Raw genomic sequence first — 20,919 nt, 5'->3', positions numbered from 1 at the left:
TGTTTTGGGACAAAGTTCTATACAGTGTGAAGCAGACTCAAATGGAATAAAACTGGCACTTAAAGCCTCTGCCTCAGAAGCCTGCTTTGCACACATGCCCTTTTTGCAAAATGCACAGTAGTGCTCTATCTGAATTCATACACCTTTTCATCTCCCGCACATAGGAACAGAAAACAGCGCGCATGCTGAGGGTACCACCTTAGACATAAGATACAGAAATCCAAAACTGTTAAGAGTTAAGAAATGAGCACTACACAAATGGCAGTAAACCAAGTACCTGCAATTTTTTAAGTCACTGTATGACAAGAAAAATGATGTGAAGCTGTTTTTAATGTAAGGTACTATATTTTACAGTGATTAACATAATAGAACATAGAATCCTCTTGATTGCAGTTTAAGCATTTTTAAAAAGTATTTTACCTCGAAGTTCACATTCTACAAGTCCTTTACCCCACATTTAACTGCTGTAATGTCATACACTGATCTACCATTTTGGAGGCAGACAGCCCCTGTATCTTTGGATTTCAGTATTAGCAGGCACATGTAACTAATTACACAGCCTTTGATCTAACAACATGTAGGTAAGAGAGCAAGGGAGAAGAAAGAGGAGACAATACAAAAGGGAACACTGGATTTCATAAGGCAAATAAGAGAAAGCAATATCTAAAGACTCTGCATACTGAGAGCCTGCTCAGCGTTGTTATGGAATGTATCCATTTGCAGGCTAGATGAGAATCCACCAAGCTATTTAAGTCATTCTAACCCTTAGTGATTATCGGAGTTAGAATTTAAGTAAATGTTTCTCTCAGCTTAATTACAAGGAAAGAAACGTGGTAGATAGGAATAGAAAAGCAGACAGAATTCCTAAACAACTTCAGGCTATCAACAAACCCTGAAGTGCAAAGACCAAATGAAGAATCGCACGAGCTTGAGTGGACTCAAAGCAGGGAAGCTCAGTCTGATTTGCATGACGGGCCTGATGAAGGAGCTGGAGACCAAAGTGTCTCGTCTGGAGGGAATGAATTCATCAGTTCCCAGATGTCCTGGGTGAAGGACAATAGGGTTCAGCTGCTTTTATACATAACATATGCCGTCAATGTGTCTGTTGCTCAAAACAAAGTACAACCATTTCAATGAGCTCCCAATAAAAGGCCAAACTCAAACCTCAGCTTAAGGTAAGAGACATTTTCCTGAGACAGGAAGGACCAGTTCAATCCTCACTCCTGGGAAGAACACACCAGGTTTTTTCCCCTTTTCTGTCACTAGGAACGACTACCCTAAGCACTAGTGCTCATACTTGAATATTTTTACTACTGTGCCTTTCTGTCCTACTAGAAGTAGTTCGGACAATATCAGTAAATTCACCAGCAGGAAGCAGGACTTTCACACTGAGGAAAAGGACAAATAGGTAACTCAAGGTGTCTGAAAAGATCAGCATTAATGTTAAATGAAACTAGGAAATGAGTAATTTTCATGCAGAGCAGAAGACACCAGACTACCTTAGGAGTAACCAATTGGAGCATTTCAAAGCTTGTGAAATGTAGAGAACATGAATTCAAGAAAAACAGAAAACAAGATAATAGCAATAGAATTAAGTCTCTGCAATAAAGATTTTAGCCCATCAATACTGCAATCTCAAAAGGCAACTGCAAATAGAGAAATTTCAAAACTGCACAGTGGTTTTCTCTACAGATCTCTGAACGTGAGCAAAGAAGTGTAATGACTGGAGTCAATCACAGTACCAGTGATGCATGAATGAGCAAACTGCAGTCAAAAGACAATGGCTTGTCCTACTTTAGCCACGGACACCTTGCGTTCTGTTGGTATGGGATACACTGTAGTCTTTGGTCACGAGCTAGTGTATCCAACATCTCCAGATTTTTTTATTTTGGAAGCAAAGGTTCACCAGGCACTCCCTGACAGCATTTGTCAGAGGGGAGTTAGCTCCTTTTTAATAGCCAAGGTACCTGAAATTCAAGCTCTCATCTTCATAATGCAGACTAATTAACATGCTAACAAAAACAAGAGTATTATACGTGTCCCAACATGCTTAATTACCTTTTGTTGCCTGTCTTATAATTTTCATGTCATCCTGTAGAGAAGCACAGGAGGGTGAGAACTCCCTCTCTAACACCATGGCTTCAATCCTAAGAGCATAGCTGGAGCACACAAACAAACAGGTTTAGAACTGACAGCCAGAAGAGAATACATCATGAACAGAATAAATCTACTATCTCCTTACTTTGGCACCTGGATTAGTAAATACATGAAGGAATCAGCTTGAGACAGTTTTGATACATCTCCATCAAAGGCTTTTAATTTCTTTACCTAGAAAAGAGAAAAAAACACTAGCAAAAAGTCTTATGAAAGATCAAGATTAACTTGATTCTGGAAGGAAACACCCAAAAAAACAGTAAATTTAGCAAGAGTTAAGGGTGCATGCTCAGTGACTTCACTGCCCAAAGTCCTGTAATTTGCACACATTGCAACCAGAAGAAAAATAAAACCAGTAACATTGGTCTCCTCCTAAAAACCTAGCCACATAGTCCAATTGAATAAACACGGTGCCATCACTGTACCTCCTCCACGTCCCCAGCTATTCCCTCAGACTCATGTTCACTCACTGTAAAAAAGAATGACTGGCCTCATCACTATGTTTAGGATACTGCTGTTTGCCAGTGTCCTCAGGAGAATAGGTTCTTTTCTTTCTCACCGGTCCATTTGCCATTCTCTAGCTGAATTTTTGTTCTGCCTGAAAACAGCTGCTTAAGTGATGATCTGAAAAATGATTCTCCACTCTTCAACAACTACAATGTACACTTGGGCATAGCCTAAAATATTGGGTATAGTTTGAAGTTAACTGTGTTCAGCATTTTCAGCAAAGGACAGCCTAAGTTTCTTTGGCACAACGCGGCTTTTTTTTCCCTCTCCCCCCAGATACTTGATTCATCCATTTCCTCTAAAACTCCTAAAGGGTAAAACTTCATGCTCTTGAGTTTTTGGGTTTTTTTTTTTTTTTTTTTCATTCCCATGAAATATTTTAACAACAAATGCAAGGCTGCATTTTGAAGTTCTTTGTGGTCAGTGCTTTGAGAACAACATTTACATGTTAAGGAAATATCAGTGCATTCATTTTGTCAGTCTTCCCTCCCAGCTCCACCAAAATCCATATATTTGCATGATCTGCAAGCCACTGATCTGCCCACGTACTTAGTATTTGTTTATACAGAAGAAATGGAAAATATATGCACATATACTTAAGTATAACTGGGATTTCTTCCACATTTCCCAACACAGCAATTGTGTCCAAAAGCAGAGCTCACTCACAGTTACACTATTTCTTCATCTAACCACCTTCACATCCAGTATCAGTTGTACATTTCCACTGATCTACACACTAGCTCATCATCCTTCCCCTTTATGGTGTTACACCTAAGGCCCATCCAGACAGGCTTCAGTTTTAGGAAGCACATTCAGATATCATGGAAAGAGAACACTACATAAGAACATCAACAGTTTTCAGGCTGCTTGGATTTAGTGAGATACCCATGAGGTTTTTTTTAAACATCAGGTTCCAAATTAATCACTTGTTTTTCTGTTTTCACACTGTAAAAACAAAACAAAACAAAAGATAATACTGATTTATAAGGGTAGACAACATGCGCTATACTAAATCAGAAATTTAAGATGAGTTCTGGAATAGTGGAATAAAAGGATTTTTAAATCGCTTTGTTCTGCTTTACTCACATTCTTTTTCCATACCATAAAAATAATAGAAATTTTGAGAGCATATCAGTAAAGAGAAAACAAAGATTGAAAATTATATCCAGAATAATAAAACTTCCTTTTCATACTTTAAAACAAAGTAAGAAAAAAAACACGTGACAGAAAAAGAGAATTCTAATCAAAAGTTCAATTTTTATTCAGGCTATCTAACTTGATTTCCTAACCTGCCATTTAACTCGAGATACTCAGACAAAAGCTCCTTCTAAAGATAAACTGCATGCCATTTATTTGGGGCCTGAGAAAAGTCCCAATTAACAGAGTCACTCAAGAAGCCTGCCAACAAAAAACAGGAAAGACCAGACCCGACATCCCTGATATTTCTAAGGTGTTAAAAGAGGCAAGAAACAAGATCAACAATTTTTCCCTCCCTTATGAAGTGGGGGGTGGGAAATAGTAGAGATCTCGGGCTTTGCAGGTGGTTCCTTAACCTTCCCAAAAAATAGCGGTCTACCTCTTAAACAACAAAAACTGCAAATCATCTAACTTCAATTGAGCACATTGCAAATACAAAAGTTTGCCATAAAATGACACAAGCATTTAGATTTCAAGGGGAAAAGAGAAAAGAAGCACACCACCACCCTCAAATCACCAAGATCAAGATCAGATTTCCACAGTCATTTCTATAAATATGTAATTTTAAGATTTAAATGCACAAGAAGTTTTAAAAAAGTCCTGAGATACTCATACAAATATTAACTTACACATGATGCCTGTAATACATTTACATTTTGACAGTACTTACATTTGACAGTAAGTAGCTACCAATGTTATCTATGTGGAATGTTAATAGTGCAATGTGAACTTTGTTTCCTGAGATTTGAACATTGAAGTGTTTTATGGACACTGGGTGAAATTCACTCTCTACTAACCTAGAGTAGGAAAAATGCCTGGAGAGATATGAAGGAGTCTAACCTCCGCAATCCACCCTGAGGAATTTTCTGATACAAGCAAAACAAAAGACATTAACCCAGCTGCCTTCTGATCTGGAATTTAAAAAAACTAAAAAAAAAAAAAAGAAAAAGAAAAAGTCAGATGAGTTAGGTGATTTATGAGGTCTCTTGTGTGTTTAAACTGTCTGGATGTGAGACCAAATACTACGTTAACTCCATCTTAAAGCTGTAAATACTCACGGGAATGGCTAAGGTCAGGTAGGTAAGCTTTTCAGAATCATTAAGGTTGGAAAAGACCACGAAGAGCACCTAGTCCAGCCATCAACCCATCCTCACCATACCCACTAGCCACATCCCTCAATGCCACATCCACACAGTTCACGAACACCTCTGAGGACGGCGACTCCCTCACCTGCCCGGGCAGCCAGTGCCAGTGTCTCACTGCTCTTCCTGAATCTCCCCTGGTGCAACTTAAGGCCATTCCTTCTCAGGCTTTCATTTGTGTGCATTTTGGAGCTGCTATACATTTCACAATTGAAAAAGATCGGCTCTTTCATCTCTTCCATCAGGAAGCAGAAAATAAACAGTTACTTGACGTAACTGACACTACCTACAAAGCCAAACAAACAGCTTCTGAACCCCAAAGCTAAAAATGACTCAAACGCTTTTTGGATAGTTGCCCTTCATGTTCCAAGGGAGGCTACATAAAAGCCCATGGGACCGGCCTCTGCTCCCTGCAGACATGTTGTCTAAGTCTTCCTAAAGAGAACCAAGATTCCCCAGTGGCTCCTACGAGTGGGATATCAACCACAGCTAGAAAGTGCTGAGAAACTAGGGCTATTGACAACAATGCTGTCATTAATCATGTTGAAAGATGAAACAGATAGGTTTATAATTAGTCCAAGAACACAAAAGAGCTTAAAAAAATGTGGTTTATTTTAAAATTACAATGAAGAACTCATACATTTCTAGCCTTGACCTCCTCTCACCAAGCCTAACAAAATCTTTTCCACAACAGTAGCAACTGCGTAACCAGATACAGCAGCATAATGCATACATGCAGGACAGCCTAATTATATCATATGCTCACCTTTGTATTACTCAAACTGGGCAAGAGCTACTAATTTATTTTTTTCATTATATTTGTATATGGAACAAGCATTTGCACTGTCCATGCATGCCCATGCACATTAAGTCAGATTTTAGATACAGGAAGTTCTCACATAAGTAATTTGCCTCATTCTAAAAACAGTTAAGAAACACTGAAAGCCTGACCTTTTAATTGATTTGTAATTGAAGTAAATACGTCCATTGCAAATGTCTCATCATTCCTCACAGATAGGAAAGCTATTGCACTCCTGCCTCTCAAGTTCTCAGACATTTCCGAGCTACCAGCAGAACTCCCTTATAAGCAGTGGGATTTAAGTTTATGGCACAAAAACAGGTACTCTGCACTCCTAACTAGAAACCAAGTATTTCTGAAGAAGAATATAAAATAGTACACCACTCATCCTCACATCTGTCTGTAACTAGGTATCTCCCCACATGCCAATCAAGTAAGAGAATGATTCCCCATACTAAAAATAAATAAAGGTAAGTGCAACAGTCCCTAGGAATAAACATGTTCTCCTGTTGTTGGTTTCGTGTGTGGTGGGTTTTTTTCTGTTTGTTTTATATTACTTCCATACGATTGCAAATACTCAGGGCACTAGAGAAAACACAAGTGAAAAACACCAAAACCCAAGAAAGGATCATGGAGAAATTAAAATAAGAGGGCACGTGGGAAAGCAGCTGATGTATTAGGTGGTGAGATACCATGAGGCTTATGCCCAGGTAGTGGCAGATCTCTGTCAGCTAATGGTAAACACAAAAGAAGAAAAACCCAGAGCTAACATAAGGGGTGAAAAAAGGAAGCAGGAAGGAAAGCTCTGAAGGATGGCCAGCCATATACAGCACTGGCTGAAGAAAGGAGGAGGAGACAGTTATTATACAAACACTGCATGAAAAGGGTAGAGCTGACAGATAGAAACCAGTCCAGTAGAGCAGGTGACAGATGACTCGGGTTTTAAAATGGAATACAAGAGCAAAGGACAGGCTTGAAACATTGTGAAGGAAGTAAGATGCTGCGTTGATAACCTGGGCGTGCATTGTGGGTGAGCTGATCAGCAGTATAACACACTGAATATTTAAAATACAAATTCTGGCTATTCTAGCTTATTAAACACTGGACTCCCTCAATTTTTTCCAGTCTGGGCCTGCTGAATAGTGCAATGATGCGCACATAAAAGCAGCTAAAAGCTTATCTGCTTTGGAAAGGATGCCAGTAAGTGACAGCTGTCAGCTGTTCTAACAGGAGGCAATTAAGAGACATATCTAGGAATCTATTCAGAAGTAACAGATCAGAGAGGGCTATTGCTTCAGCCATGACATAGACTCCTTAGAAAACAGCAGGAGCTGCAAAAGGGGTTAAGCGGAGGAGATTCCAAATAGGCATTTCCTCCTCTTACAAAACTGCTAATCACAGTAAGGCACAAACAGCAGGATTTCTAACAAGGCTTACACAATAACAGTGAGCATATCAAGAAACGCTTAGACCTTTCCCTGGTCTTTTTTTAACCACTCTACTATGGCTGCTCTAGTACCACTCACAGCCCCAAATGGAACATGGAAAGAAACCCTGCAGCAAGCTCTAGGTTTGCCAGCTTCAAGAACTTGCTAAGTTTTTCAAATTAAACATTTGAAAATACCTCAGCATTTTCAGTGTGACAAAAGGGCTTCACAGCAACGTCAATATTTCAATAATGGACAAAGACATCCAGCAAAGAGCCTCTATTTGCCACTTATACACAATGATCCCAACAGTTTTCATAGCTAAGAAGAGAATGGAAAATTACTAGCACTGACACCTATTTCTACATTTAAAGAGTTGCCACAATACAATACGGGAAAAAGAATCATCTTGAAGACTGCGGATGGTAAGGCTATTTGTTTGCCTGAGTATTTAGCTCCCATTTTCAAAACACTGTTCTATCTCAAAGACACTGGAATGTCTGTCTCAGGGGAGCTAATACGGACTGAAACGGTGTAAAATGGGTCGCATACGCCAAACCAGTGACTGGAATAACATTGAGGTAATGTGACTTTATAGCATAACACTTCCAGATAAGATTAGATTAGAGTATAAAGCGGTGTTTATCCACACTAGATAAACTGTAAAGGTTGTTGGTCGAAATGAAGGAATGAGACATCCAGAGTTACCCTGCCTCCAGCTATGACCAGGAATGGTGCTCCTCCCTCCCTGCTTTCTCTTTGTCAGACCAAAGGTTTATGGTAACATATAAAAGAAAGTAGAAGTCAGCTCCAAACACACAGCGATTAGGGTGGAGCATATGCCTGGCAGAGGGTACTTGGACCTCATTCCAACCTGCAAGACAACTGCGCTGCTGGGAAACGTGACTGCAAATAGCTGAGCTGCTGAAATGAAGAGCAGGCAAAGGGGAACTGCAGAAGGACACCCATGGTTACACCAAGATAGTTTTAGAACCAGCAAGTGAATAAAAGCTATGTGACTGCCTAGGCTCTGCTCATAGTAATTCTCAACTCCTACAACAATAGAGCAGGTCTTTAAAAGAATGGGAAGTATCCACGAGTAATCCCAGAGACACCTGGCTGAGAACAGGTGCAAAGCTATGCAGGACATGCCAGTAGTAAGACAACAATGACAACACCATGCCAAAGCTACGTCATGTGGCATGACCACCAGATTAAAAAGAAGTGGAGAACTATTAAACCAAATAGGGAATGCCAGGATAAATAGCGCCCCTTCACCTAATATCTTGAGTGATTTGGGATTATTTCTTTGTATGTATCATTCTGATGCCTTCCCCTTAATAAACCAGGAAACAGTATTTCAGTAGTTAAGTATTACAGGATTCAGATTAGGAAGCAGATAATAAACTAACAAAAAAAGAAAGAGGCATGCAAGGACAACAATGAAAATAAATTCAGAAAAAAAATACCAATAAAGACAAACGACAAGAAATCTAAGGCTCCTAAAAAGGATTTTTTTTAACTGATGACACTAAAGTTCTAGGAGCCACAAGTAGCAAACGAGTTTTTGGGCCCACTTACTCTTGAAGCAACTGCAGTATGAGGACACGAAGGCACTGAAACATCTTTCCATTCCAACAGCAGCAATAGTCCATCAAAGCACATCTCCCTGCCCTGCCTCAGCTCTTGCTGTGGTGCTTCACAGAGCTTTCCACAAAGCAGTGAAAGCTCCCAGTGAAACAATTACAGGGAGAATAACAACGGGGAAGGGGGTCTTTCCTTTTCCTGACAGTGAGCAAAGAGATCTCTGAAGCATGGAACTAATAAAATACAATACAAATATTTGCACATGGGGAACAAACTTCTCCTCAGCCTTCCCTTGAGAACAGCAATAAATCTAACGCTTAATGCCCCATGATTTCTAATACTTTCCTACACCACAAAATCTATTAATTTATCAAGCGTCTCCCATAAAAAGCACTTCTGAAATGCTCTGGCCCCACTATCTTGATGAGTAGGCTTGTTGTCAAATCACCTGATAGGAAATACAACACTTATATCACATAGGAGCATGCTCTTTGAAACATTTTCTACTTGTGTTAAAATAATAACCAACTCTAAACCAGAAAGAGGAAAAGAAGGATAAAATATACCTTTCTTTCAGTCTATTTTGCTCAATACACGGTTAACTAGGAGTCACTTTCTCTTAAGCTCCACTGTTTTCCTCTGCCTGCCTCTTTAAGAGGAAGAAGATAAACTCTGTTTAAATATATGAATATGTACTGAAATTCAGACAAAGGGGAAAGGGTGAACAGTCTGAGCTCCCAAAAACTTTCACTCTTTTTTTCAGATTACATTTAAACTTGTCGATACCCTCCAACTCTAAAACAAACAAACGAAAACAAGCAAACAACACCAAGAAACATTAACAGAACAACACTTTCTTTTTTTTTTTTTTTCTTCTTTCTCATGAGATTCCTTGCAAAAACAGCTCGATTTAGGGCAATATACTCCATAGTTTGTGTGTCAGACTGGATCTGAGATTTGCTGCTGCACAGAGTAACACTGCTTGGACTGCATGACCTTGAAGTGGTAAAACGTGTGTGCACTGAGGTTGATCTATGTGTGGACGTTAACTAGCAATTTCCCGGGTTTCAGTCACTGCTTTGAAGTGAAGCACTCAAGCAACTCTAATGTTAATTTTCTCAAATCTGTGCTATACATTTCTCTCGAGTACGTACTAATGGGTCAGTGTAAATACATGAGCAGACAAGGATCCGTGCATCATTAAGCAGGGCTTCACCTCCTTAATCATCTGAATGGGCTTGAAGGGTGGGACCGGGAGGGGAGAAAGCAGCACTTGTATCTGCGCGGTATCATGGCCTAGGGATAGAGCAGAAGGTGCTCCTGGTGATTCTGTGTCTTCTACCAGGTCTCCTTTGGAGCAGTAAGCAATGTTGGCAAGTTCTATGGGTGCTGCACAGAGAAGACTTTCTGCTCTTGTTGGAACCCAATGACCCAGGCCAAGGAGCCAAGGGATCCCAGATGCACCGAGGAAGCAGTGAAAGAGAAGGGAGAATAGCAGAGGGCTGCCAACTCTCAGCTCACAGGCACTGCAACAGGGAAGCATAAGGCAGATGCCAAAGAAGCAAAGCTTCATCTGTTTGCATTAGGACATACTTTGATTCTGAGTTTTCTACTCTGCACCCAGGAGGGTTCCAATTCTTGGTAAAATACTTAAGGGACACAAGGTCAAGAGGTACATCAGAGAAACAAAAATACCTTAGCAGTACTTTCCTTAAGCAGCACCTCAAAAGTAGGAGAAGTTACATGACGTGAAAGGAACAAGTATGCTGCAACTTTCATACCAAGGATAAAATGAAGATTAAACTCTGGTGCTCAGTGGTTTCCTACACCTGAACTCAAGAGGGCTTTAGATTAAAGCAAAACACTTCACATTGAAATGCCAGGCAATAGAACTCTGCAAAGAAAATAAACTCCATGTAAAACTATCGTTTACCTCCTCTGCTTCTGGTAATAACTTAAGGAATTCATTCAGCAATTCAGAAGCATAGGGCTCACTTCTTCCATGATAAATATCTTCAATGATGGATTCAGCGGACCTTGAAAAAACAATCGAGCATTCACATTTCTAACACTTGTAGGGTGAATAATTACATAAACTGAAAAAAACAACCCATGCCTGCCCTACTCAAAGGGATTACAATGAGGTTATCAGTAACGGTGTTCACAGCAGTATCATTCTAACACCGCTTTCAGTGATGCCTTTACTAAAGGGTAACGACAGTGAAAAAAGATAGCATTGAGACAGTTTACTCTTAAAAAAATAAATAAATAAAAAGAGAAGTGAGGATTTTAACTCTGTCCCAGCTGAAATCAGACAAACCCCTTTCTATTAACTCTTTATAATGAAATAAAGGCAATGAAAAGAAGCTTTCATGCAGAATTACATGAGATATATGGGGGTTTCATTTAACTGCACCTGAAAACTCACTTTAACTGGTTAACAGCAAAATCTGAATGTTTGGGACTAAATCATAACGGCACTCAAAGCTAAACATATTAGTACACAAATTACAAGGTGTAGTTACTTATGACAACTCCTACAGAACTGCTAACTCTGTAAGAACAGAGCACAATATACCAGATGTTTGACGACAACTACAGAGAATTCCACACAACATCTGTAGCTTGCTCTAGCAGCAAGGAAAAGAAACAAACCTTACTTTTTGAATTGTTTGAGAAATATCCCAATGTTCATACTTCGTTTTGCATCCAAAATGGAAACCTGAGAGAGAGAAAAAGAGATTCATTGACCAACACCTAAGAGAAGAGCATTCGATGCAGGTGTCATTCCTTAAACTGCAACAGATTATGCACGCAGTTATCATCAAATAAGAAGCAAAATGACTACAGAGTGATTTCTAAGCAACAAAGACCACGTATTACAGAACCAAAATACACTGCCCACCCACAATACCTTTTTTCAAGCGAAGTGTAAAAACACAGCAACATTAACAGAAGGAAGGGATCAAATTCTATTTCATTACAAAGCAAAACACATTCCTGCTTATTTCATAATGTTGTATCTATGAATTGTTGCTTATCAAGTCACATGCTATACTGAATTTGAAGGCCCCGCAGTTAGTTAGCATCACACCTCCAAATCCTTGTATTTCAGAGATTACGCAACAAATATGAGGATGGACTTTCTCTATGCACCCCTGATTTCATTCACATGAATGGTCACGTTGAGTAAACAGAAAAATAAATCATTCAATCCTGAATCAAAACCTGAGGCAGATGACATTCAAATCTGTTTGCTTTATCCAAAATGAAACCAGAAACCCATAATAAAATAATAGCCTCCCTCCACACTGGAAATTCATCAGAGAAATAACTTTTTCTTACTCTTAACAGCGTACACCTGAAAACCTGAGATGTAAGCCACTTTTAAAGAATCATGTCCTTAAGGGTAACACGGTCACAGCTATTTTGTGGCAATAGCTACAAAAGCCATGAGGTTTAGGAGGACAGGAGCATTGTTTCATGTTGACAGTGCCACCCAACTGCTACAATAAATCAACTCAGTACACAAAGATGTTCAAGACTGCTGGTGGGCTCACATGATGTTTGAGGTTTTGACCAGCAGAAAGGTGCTTTGACCTCTGTGACAGGGTAAGGATGAGAAATACGTCTGTAAATGAAAAGCTGGCAACGTCAAGGAACCGAACCGGCCTGCAGTCAGCTGGTGTCAGTGAAAATGTAGGTACGGTTCATGTGCTATCCCCAACGTACTATGGTTTACATCTAGGAGACAGCCTCCTTAGCTGCTGAAAGTAAGTGAACTGAATTCAAAAGTTTTCCAAAATGCGGGCATTTCCTTTCCCTTGAAACTGGTAAAGACCAGAAAACACAGAAAACATGAGAGTATTTCATTAGATGATTGCTACTAGAACAGTTTCAATTAGCTAACTGCCAGCCTGAAACCCTTCAATTTTAGCATTTGCAAAGATAAGAGGACAGATTGTGGTTTACTCTCTTATCTTGGGAGCTGAGAGGCCTCAGCAGATCATTAAGGAAAGCCCCTTACATAGGGCAGGTTAGCTATCTCTTCCCTTGCAGTATCTAATCTTTTTTCAAATGCAGGGACCTCTCAGTGACCTCTGCAGCCCCAGCCTCTAATTGCTCTGCTCATTGCAAATGCTCCAATTTCCCGGTGCTAGTTTAAGCCTGCAAGTTCTGCTACCGTCATTTTAGCTTTGGGCTTGGTTTTCGCTTTTTAAGTATATTCAGAGTTAATCTTCCGTATGTACTTGCAGTCACTTACCACCGCTCTAACCATTACCTGGGAAAACTTCTGGTTTCCAAGGCACTGCTCAGGTGTACAGGACAACCTCAGATAAAACTAGAGAATTTTTTCATGTTTTCCCTTGAAGGCACAGAACAGATGATAACATACACAGCTGCATTTGCCTTATCAGCACAACACGTCATAACTGTCTTTACTGTAAGCACAAGGACCTTTCAGCCTTTTTGCTCTGGGCATGTACTCTAGTTTTTCATACTTTCTAGTTCAAGCACACAATCAATAAATGTATGGCTCACTTTTTGGTCATGCCTTACTTGGTGTCCACTTTAAGAATATCAAGTGTTTGAAAAAGCAGACATTACTTCACTGTCTTCAAGAAGTTTCCAGATGGGAATGTGAGGACAATGCGAGGGGGAACTCAGCAGGTACACCATAAATACATGCTCCCACCTGTGCACAAAAACACAGCGCTTTCCGCCTCGCATTCGGTAGCACCATGTTGCCTATCAGATTTAGAAGCTTCCCCACTGAACTTCCATTCCAATTTGTCCTCACAGAAAGCTGCCTGCACATTATTTCCTCCCAAGCGCTTTTTGCCCTTTAAACGTGACCTCAGCTTTTGAGAAAGTCTACTCCTATCCCCTGTTCACATGCACCTTCAGTACCAGTGCCAGCACTCAGGCTCTGCAGTTCACTGGACCCTTCTGCAAGCCTTCAAAACACGCTAAAATAGCAGAAAACTGCTCCAGTAGAAAACAAACAAAAAATCCCCAAGAGCATGGTGCCAAGCTACAGACATAAATCTGCTCGCAGCGGGCCCGACGACCACCAAAGACAGCGCGCAGATGAGGAGACCTGAGCTGAGGGCTCACACAGGGCAGCACAGCTCGCTGGGTGGCCACCAGCCCTCCTGCCCCCCTGCCAGGCTGGCTGCAGCCTGGGAGAGCACGTGCCGCACCACTCCCAGCCATGGGGAAAGTAATTTGCAGTTGGTGTGTAAACCTAATTCTACACCCCCTGTTTTTCAGACTCAAATTACGCAAAACCGTAGGGGCAAATTAAGCTCTTAGTTAGGGAAACTTGCTAATTAATCTCCTAAGGGTTTGGGGAAGGCTTGTTTATGGAAAGGAAAGCATGTGTTGTAGGAGTTAGTCTCAAATCTCAAAGAGGCTTCTGTTATAATGATGATGTTTAGTACTGAGCCTCCAGAACTGGGATTCCAAAACCTGAACTAGGTATCTCATCTGCCTGTGTAAAGTGCTGGAGAGTGAGGAACTAAAAGGGCATGCAGTTCTGTAAGGTTCTACAAGGGAGGGCTTCTTCCAGAACTGCCCACAGTTGTGTGACTTCTCTGCAGGAGAAACCCGTATCCCCTGTCTTCAGGGGAACCCTCAGCACTGGCTGCAGAGTCCATTTCACTGCTCCCACCGAAGTGACACTGCTGTACAGAGAGCAAAGAGCCAGGGGAGCAAAGGCTCTGCCCATGCACAGGTGCATCTTGCTGGACAGATTCAGGTTTGGAACCAAGCAATTCTTCAATTTAGGCATGTAAAAATTTGCTGTTGACATAGTATGGCAACTAGACTAATCACAGAATGGCTTGGGCTGGAAGGGACCTACCTCAAAGCCTACCCAGACCCAACCCCTGCCACGGGCAGTGCTCCCCCTGACCAGCTCAGGCTGCCCAGGGCCCATCCAGCCTGGCCTTGAGCACCTCCAGGGATGGGATGCCCCCCATCCTCTGGGCAGCCTGTGCCAGGGCCTCACCGTCCTCTGAAGAAAGAACTTTGTCCTAACATTTAATCTAACCCCCCCCCCTCTTTTACTTTAAAGACATCTCCTCTTGTTCTCTGAAGAACATCTTTCATTGATAGACCATAAAGCACTCTAAAATCAATCGTGTTTTACATGGAAGGATGAGAAACACAAAACATCTTCCCCACCTTCCCTTCTCAGGCCAGTGACACGACCCAGAGTAGAACCACTGCTTCCTACTTTAATGCTCTGCCCACAAGATCTCACCGATGCCACTTGCACCTTGCTCCTTCCCTGCACCCCAGTGAGCCCAGGGTCACCACCATAGCACTGCCAGCACCGATGACAGAAATCACAAGCAGTGTCTACGCTCCAATCTCCATGCTGGTGCTGAATGACGGCCGCAGTAACATGAAGCACGCAAGCTGTTGCAAAGCTGCGCTTCCACACTCACAGTGACACATGGCTCTTCAGGATTATCTCCTTCCCTCCTTACTAAGCTGCTAGCACTGCAAAGCCCATTAACACTCGAGGCATTGCTCATCGCTGTCAGACACGCTGTTGTGGCATGCTCAACAAGGGAGCTGAGCACTTTGTCACTTCAGCAGCGCAATCAACGCCGAGAGGCAAATCTGCTGCTTCACTGCCTGCCATCTGCCAGCAGCAGCCCTGCACAGGGCCGGGCAGGCATCAAGCCGCATGTATGCCTGGAACCACTGCATCAGCCTCGAATGCGTGCAGAAAAGCATTAACTTGTAACAAGGCAGGGGTTTGGCTCCACGGCGTCGTACCTTGGAAAGCACATCTATGGAAAGCACATGTTTTGCAGACCTGTAAATTTTTGCTCTAACTCTCCCCAAGGAACCCCCAGCTCCAAGCTGTATGTGAGTTCGGGAGCACGCTGGGGCTTTCTCTGCCTCAACTACTGTACACTAGAGGCTACATTCAGTTAATGAAATTTATCATCATTTCTAACCTAGAACTTCAGCACACATCAGCCCTGGAGGGAGGTAGGTGCCTCTCAGCGAGCACGCGAGGATGGATGTACATCACATGCAGTGCAGGAAGTCCACTCACCACAGCCTGACTCCAAGATGCACACAGCCCAAGCACAGTACACAGACTAATGACTACCTCTGGAGATGGCCGCAATTACCTCTTCCTGATGTCGGGGTTGCAGAGGCTGCAGTACACATCCCTGTTTAAATCTCCTATTATCATCTGTGTAGAACAGGAACACCATCAGCACACCAGGTTCTCACCTAGCCCTGATTATTTTGCCATCTTCCAAAATTCTGCAAGATACCATCTGCTTCCAGGCCCCATTTTTTCACTAAAAACAGTCATGCCTCTTAACTCTGTGCCTTCTGCTCTCCGTTTATGAGCAAACATGCATAGAGACACACATCTGTGATAAAATCTACATTTCTATCCCCCAGTTACTTCGCAGAAAGATCACTTGAGACAATCCCGCTCAGTCCTCACAAAGAGGCTGTCCCTAAGTCAGGATTTGGGAGCTAGTAAAGTCACTTCTCAGCACGCTGTGGAGCACTTGAATGGCAAGCGTTGGGAACATAGGCCTCCCTACCAGACCAGAAAGCAGCGACAGTCTTCTGGCCCTGCTGCAAAGTCAAGAAGGTTATTTCTGAGTCCTACAAAAGCACAGTAGATGTGGTAAGGCATTCACTAGCAGAAAGGCTACATTTATGAAAGTTGAAACTTTACAATTATCCCAATTAGATAGCAAATTCCCTTAACCACTGCACTACGTTTTATTTCCTTGTTGTCATTCCAGTACTTCCCCTCCTGACATATACAGTACATACAACATTAACCCTTGCCATTGGACTCGCCTCCCTCCTGCTTCATACCTTTGCATTTGATTGTGCAACAGCCATTGTGGAAGTGCCATCTGTGGCACCGAGGGACATGGTTAGTGGGCATGATGGTGATGAGTTCAGGGTTGGACTAGATGATCTTAGAGGTCTTTTTCAACCTTAATGATTCTATGAAGAGCTGAAGAGAAAGACTGCAACACACACGTATCACGCCAAAAGCTCAATAGCTCTCCAATAAAAGTAAATACTAGCACCTTCAGCTCCTTTCACTTCCGTTTACTTTAACAGGAGACCAGACCGTGGCACTTATCCAGTTACAATAATAAAACACAGTTAGCACTCTGAAGAACAGATCTGTGCTACCAAGAACAGTGTCATGGTTTTGTGATTTTCGGTTATTGGTATCCCACATCACAACATCATGTAGTGGATGTAGCTGGTTCTCAGAAGAGAAAGACTACTACAGTCCCCACGGTACTTTGCTCCTCTGTTACCATTTTCCAGCCGGAGGGAAAAGATAGAAGCTCGCAGTATAAAAACTTGCAGATCACGAGACCTCGTCCCTTTTTCCGCCCGTCTCTCGTCTTGGCAACACCTCGCTCTCCAGCCGTCTTATCGTCGGTAGTAGAGTAAGGCCTACCTTGATTTTGGGACATTCTCTCTCCCTGTATTGGATTTATCAGCTTAAATTGTAATTATATTGTATTATAGTGTGTTGTTTTGCATTCCGATATCTTATTTAGTAAATTAGTTTGTTTCTCCTCAGATTGTTGCCGCTGTTCTTTGCTCTCAGGGCCATCTCCCTACCCTTTTCCCCTTTTCCCTTTTCCCGGGACGTGGGCCTGTGGGTCCCCCGTCCCCTTCGTCACGGAATCGGGCCTAATGCCCGTAAACCGTTGACAAACAGAGTTGATCCTCTCTGTTGTTCCCCTTCCCTTCAGACCACAACTCCTTTGCAGCGAGAACGAACTATGACAGAGAAAGGTCAGTCAGAATTCACACCAGATACGCGTTACATACATCACTGTGCAAAAGAGATTTTTCTTTGGTTCTTACCTCCTCTTTAGTCTCTTTAAATGAAGCTTTTAACGACCGGCTCCTGGGGTCTGGCGGCTTGGTTTCCTCCTGCTGCCCAAAGAGCTCCTCGATCGTCTTGGTATCGATCTGGTACTGTGGCCTCGCAGCAATCGTCCAGATATTGGTTTTGCCCCGGACCTGCTCCTCAGGGATGGTTTTCCAGAAGAAACTCCGCATCCGTTTCTTCCTGCTGTGGCCGTCGTGCCCATTGGTCAGCTGCGGGTGCAGCGGCAGGCTGGGCCCTGGCAGTGGGGGGGGTGGTGGGGGCAGTGGTGGAGCAGGGGGGGCCCCTGCTGGGGGGCATGGTGGTGGGGGTGGTGGGGAGGCGGCCAGTGGGTCCTCGCTCATCAATCCTGCCGCTACCGAGAGAGCCCCATTCTCCTTATCATTGACCAGAGAGAGACAATTCATAACATGCATGTTAGCCCTCTCCAGAAGGAGAGAGCGTTACTACTGCAGGGCTGCCTGGGGCATGGGTCACGCTGCTTCACGCGCTACTCTGCCAGCGGAGCATCTTCACAGCCTGCAGCAATGGACAGGGAACTCGAGTCAGTGGCTGCATACTGCCCACTGCGCTGAAAACACGGCGCAGTTTGGGCACAGCAGCCATCAGCTTGATGAAGCCGTCCCTCATTGCTGATTTCAGCACCCAGGTTACCAGAGTGAGTGCAGTAAGCAGAGACAGAACTGCCCAGCACCTTGACCCACACACCCCATGCACTGCACGCAGACAGAGCTTTCCACAGATGGTAAAGGTTTTACATCTCTAGGTTCCCTCTTGAGGCAGCTGAACAGGAAACACAACCGTTCTGAGAGGTTTTCTCACACTGCCACCTACCAAAGACACTGCTGCTGGCAGGAAACTCTCAAGTAAGAATCCAACTTCTGTAAAAGGCACAGCTCTGACAAGCTGCACCTGTCCGCTGCACTTCCCTTATACCTTCCAGAGAAAAATGATGATATTTCAAATACAGACTAATGAATTCCAACGTGTTATGAAAACATTCAAGTTACCTGAAAAAACATTTGGGGATTTACCAAAAAATAAAACAAACCAAAACAAGAAGATGTCTCACAATGGAAATTGAGATAGACCTGAAAAAGGAAAGTTACTGAGCACAGAGCAATCGCAGGAAAACGTGCCAGAAAGAGCTGAAGTCATGCCCTGGCATCAGCGCAGAGGTCTGGCAGCGGTTTGGCTGCGTGTCTGCTGAGCGGCGCTCACGAGGAGCTAATGGCAGTCCCGATCAATTTGACATCGGATAATGGTGACGAAAAACCTTTGCTATTTCTGCCAGAGATCCATCATTAGGGTGCTCATGAACAAACAGAGCCAGGTAGAGAAAAAGCCTTCGGGGCAAATTCTCTCTTGATCTGCAAGGCCTCAGCTCTGCAGTTTCTCTGAAGCCAGTGGAAATTGACACAAAATGATCTGCTTCACCTTTTCTCCTCAAAAACACAAAGGACTCCTCTTTCTCGCCTCGGATTTTCTCATCTCTTTTTACCTCATATGGAAGCTGCGTGATGTGCCATAGGAACGATGGAAAGCATTTTAATAGCAGGGTAAAAAGGGGAAGAGCCACAAAGAAAGCAGAGCAGGATAGAGGGTTTCAAATTCAAATTAGCATTAATATCCAGCTGCTATTACAGAGCTCTGCGCTCATTCCTCTCCTCCCAACTTCATCATCACAGAGGCACAGAGGCATGAAAACGCAGGTGCAAGGTGCTGAAGAGAAATTAACCACTCGGAGCAATTAACCGTTGCGTTAATTTAAAGTAATTCTCAACTTGGAAAAACTTCATTCATCTTGGGACGCAATATGTACCCACCGTCTTCCACTGCAACAAAGCTGTATTCAACAGTTATTAATTTCTAACTCCAGTTCCCATGTATTTAAAAGAAAAAAAGAGAGACAGACAGACCAAACTGCCATGCCCCCAGGCAACATGTGGGAGCTTGATTTGGAAATTTCCAACAAACCTCGAGGAGAACTGGCTCAAACCCCGAGGAAGTTGGGCTGGAGGGGTGAATCGCCAGTCCCAGCGCCCATGCACAGGCAGCACCGAGGAAAGGGACTCATCTCAGCCCGAGCGCTGCAGAGTTAACGAGGGACACTCCTAGCGCAAGAAGCGGAGTACACCGGGCAGGAAAACATCCCGACCTAGATGTGAAGGCAGATAAGAGCAGGAAAGCTGTTTTCAAGCCACCGAGACTTGCTCCGCTTTAGGTGAGACAGCTGCCAGCCAGGAGCAGGGAAAGGGACGCAGCAGCGGGAAGGCAGCTCCGGAGGCACGGCACAGACACCGGCACCCCGCCGTGCCTTCAGGCAGAGAAGCGGGCGGCAGGGACGGTGGTCTGCAGGTGCCAGCCACAGCGGGCGCGGAGCCCTGCAAAGCTGCCTTCCGAGGGTCCCCTCCGCGCCCTTCAGACTGAAGGGCAGAAAAAGTAAGGTACCTGAGACCAAACGTTTAAGACGTCTCAATTACACTTCGCTACCCTGCGCTTGTTATCCAAAGCAGCCCGAGGAGCCAGAGCCTTGGCAACACGTCCCAGCTGTGCCCGTATTTAAAAAGCATAAAAGCAGCATTTCGTTTCATTTTTTTGGCAACCTCATCTATCTTGGAAACGCATTTCAGAGCCGCGCTGTGGGAACAACTTTCTCCCCGGGTCAGAAGACCGAAGCGATTCGTTTCTTAGGAAGAAGGCGGCGGCCGCTGCTGCGCCGGGCGGGAGAGCCGCGCGTGGGCCGGCAGCGGCGCGCAGGTGGGGCCGAGGGGCGCCTGGCGCCGCGGGACTCCTCGCCGCACCACCGGGCACCGCGCAGCCCGAGCGCGGCACGCGGCCCTGCGGGGCCCGCCGGCCCCCCGGCTGGGCAGCGGCCCCCCACCTCAGGGGTTCGTCAGGGGGCGCGGTTCCAGCCCTTCTTTATCGGTAATAAAAACGATTAATTCCCGCTCCCAGCCGCTTCGCTCACCCCGTTCCGGGGAGGGAGCCTAGACCGCGCGCGGAATTCCGCTGCCCGAGGACGCCCTTACCCGGAGCCAAAGTGCAGGAGCAGGGAGCGGCGCGGAGAGCCGCTCGGACGGATGGACGGAGGACGGCTGCGGCACCCCGAGGCGCCCCGCGCCCTCCGCTCCCTCGCGCCCTGCCCCAATGGCCGGGCCCGGCGCCGCCCTCGCCCCCGCGGCC

General features: G+C 44.0%; 1 protein-coding gene across 3 annotated transcripts in view; it reads right to left on the bottom strand.

The window, feature by feature from the left end:
- The window catches only part of FHDC1 (FH2 domain containing 1), a 34,083-nt gene extending 13,185 nt beyond the window's left edge, over positions 1–20,898 (bottom strand). The window contains exons 1-6 of one of the 3 annotated variants that reach the window (XM_021395881.1): positions 20,766–20,898; positions 17,709–18,252; positions 11,474–11,535; positions 10,747–10,849; positions 2,243–2,328; positions 2,059–2,159 (exon numbers count right to left, since the gene is read on the bottom strand). In XM_021395881.1, the coding sequence (XP_021251556.1) occupies positions 2,059–2,159; positions 2,243–2,328; positions 10,747–10,849; positions 11,474–11,535; positions 17,709–18,149 (793 nt within the window). In that variant the 5' untranslated portion in view covers positions 18,150–18,252; positions 20,766–20,898. Of the gene's footprint in view, positions 1–2,058; positions 2,160–2,242; positions 2,329–9,379; positions 10,672–10,746; positions 10,850–11,473; positions 11,536–17,708; positions 18,253–18,567; positions 20,435–20,765 lie in introns of those variants that run through there. The other 2 variants (XM_021395882.1, XM_021395883.1) reach the window with 2 other exon arrangements.

This window comes from Numida meleagris, chromosome 4, assembly GCF_002078875.1.
Source record: "Numida meleagris isolate 19003 breed g44 Domestic line chromosome 4, NumMel1.0, whole genome shotgun sequence".
NCBI lineage: Eukaryota > Metazoa > Chordata > Aves > Galliformes > Numididae > Numida > Numida meleagris.
This window is presented reverse-complemented; position numbering and strand designations above follow the sequence as displayed.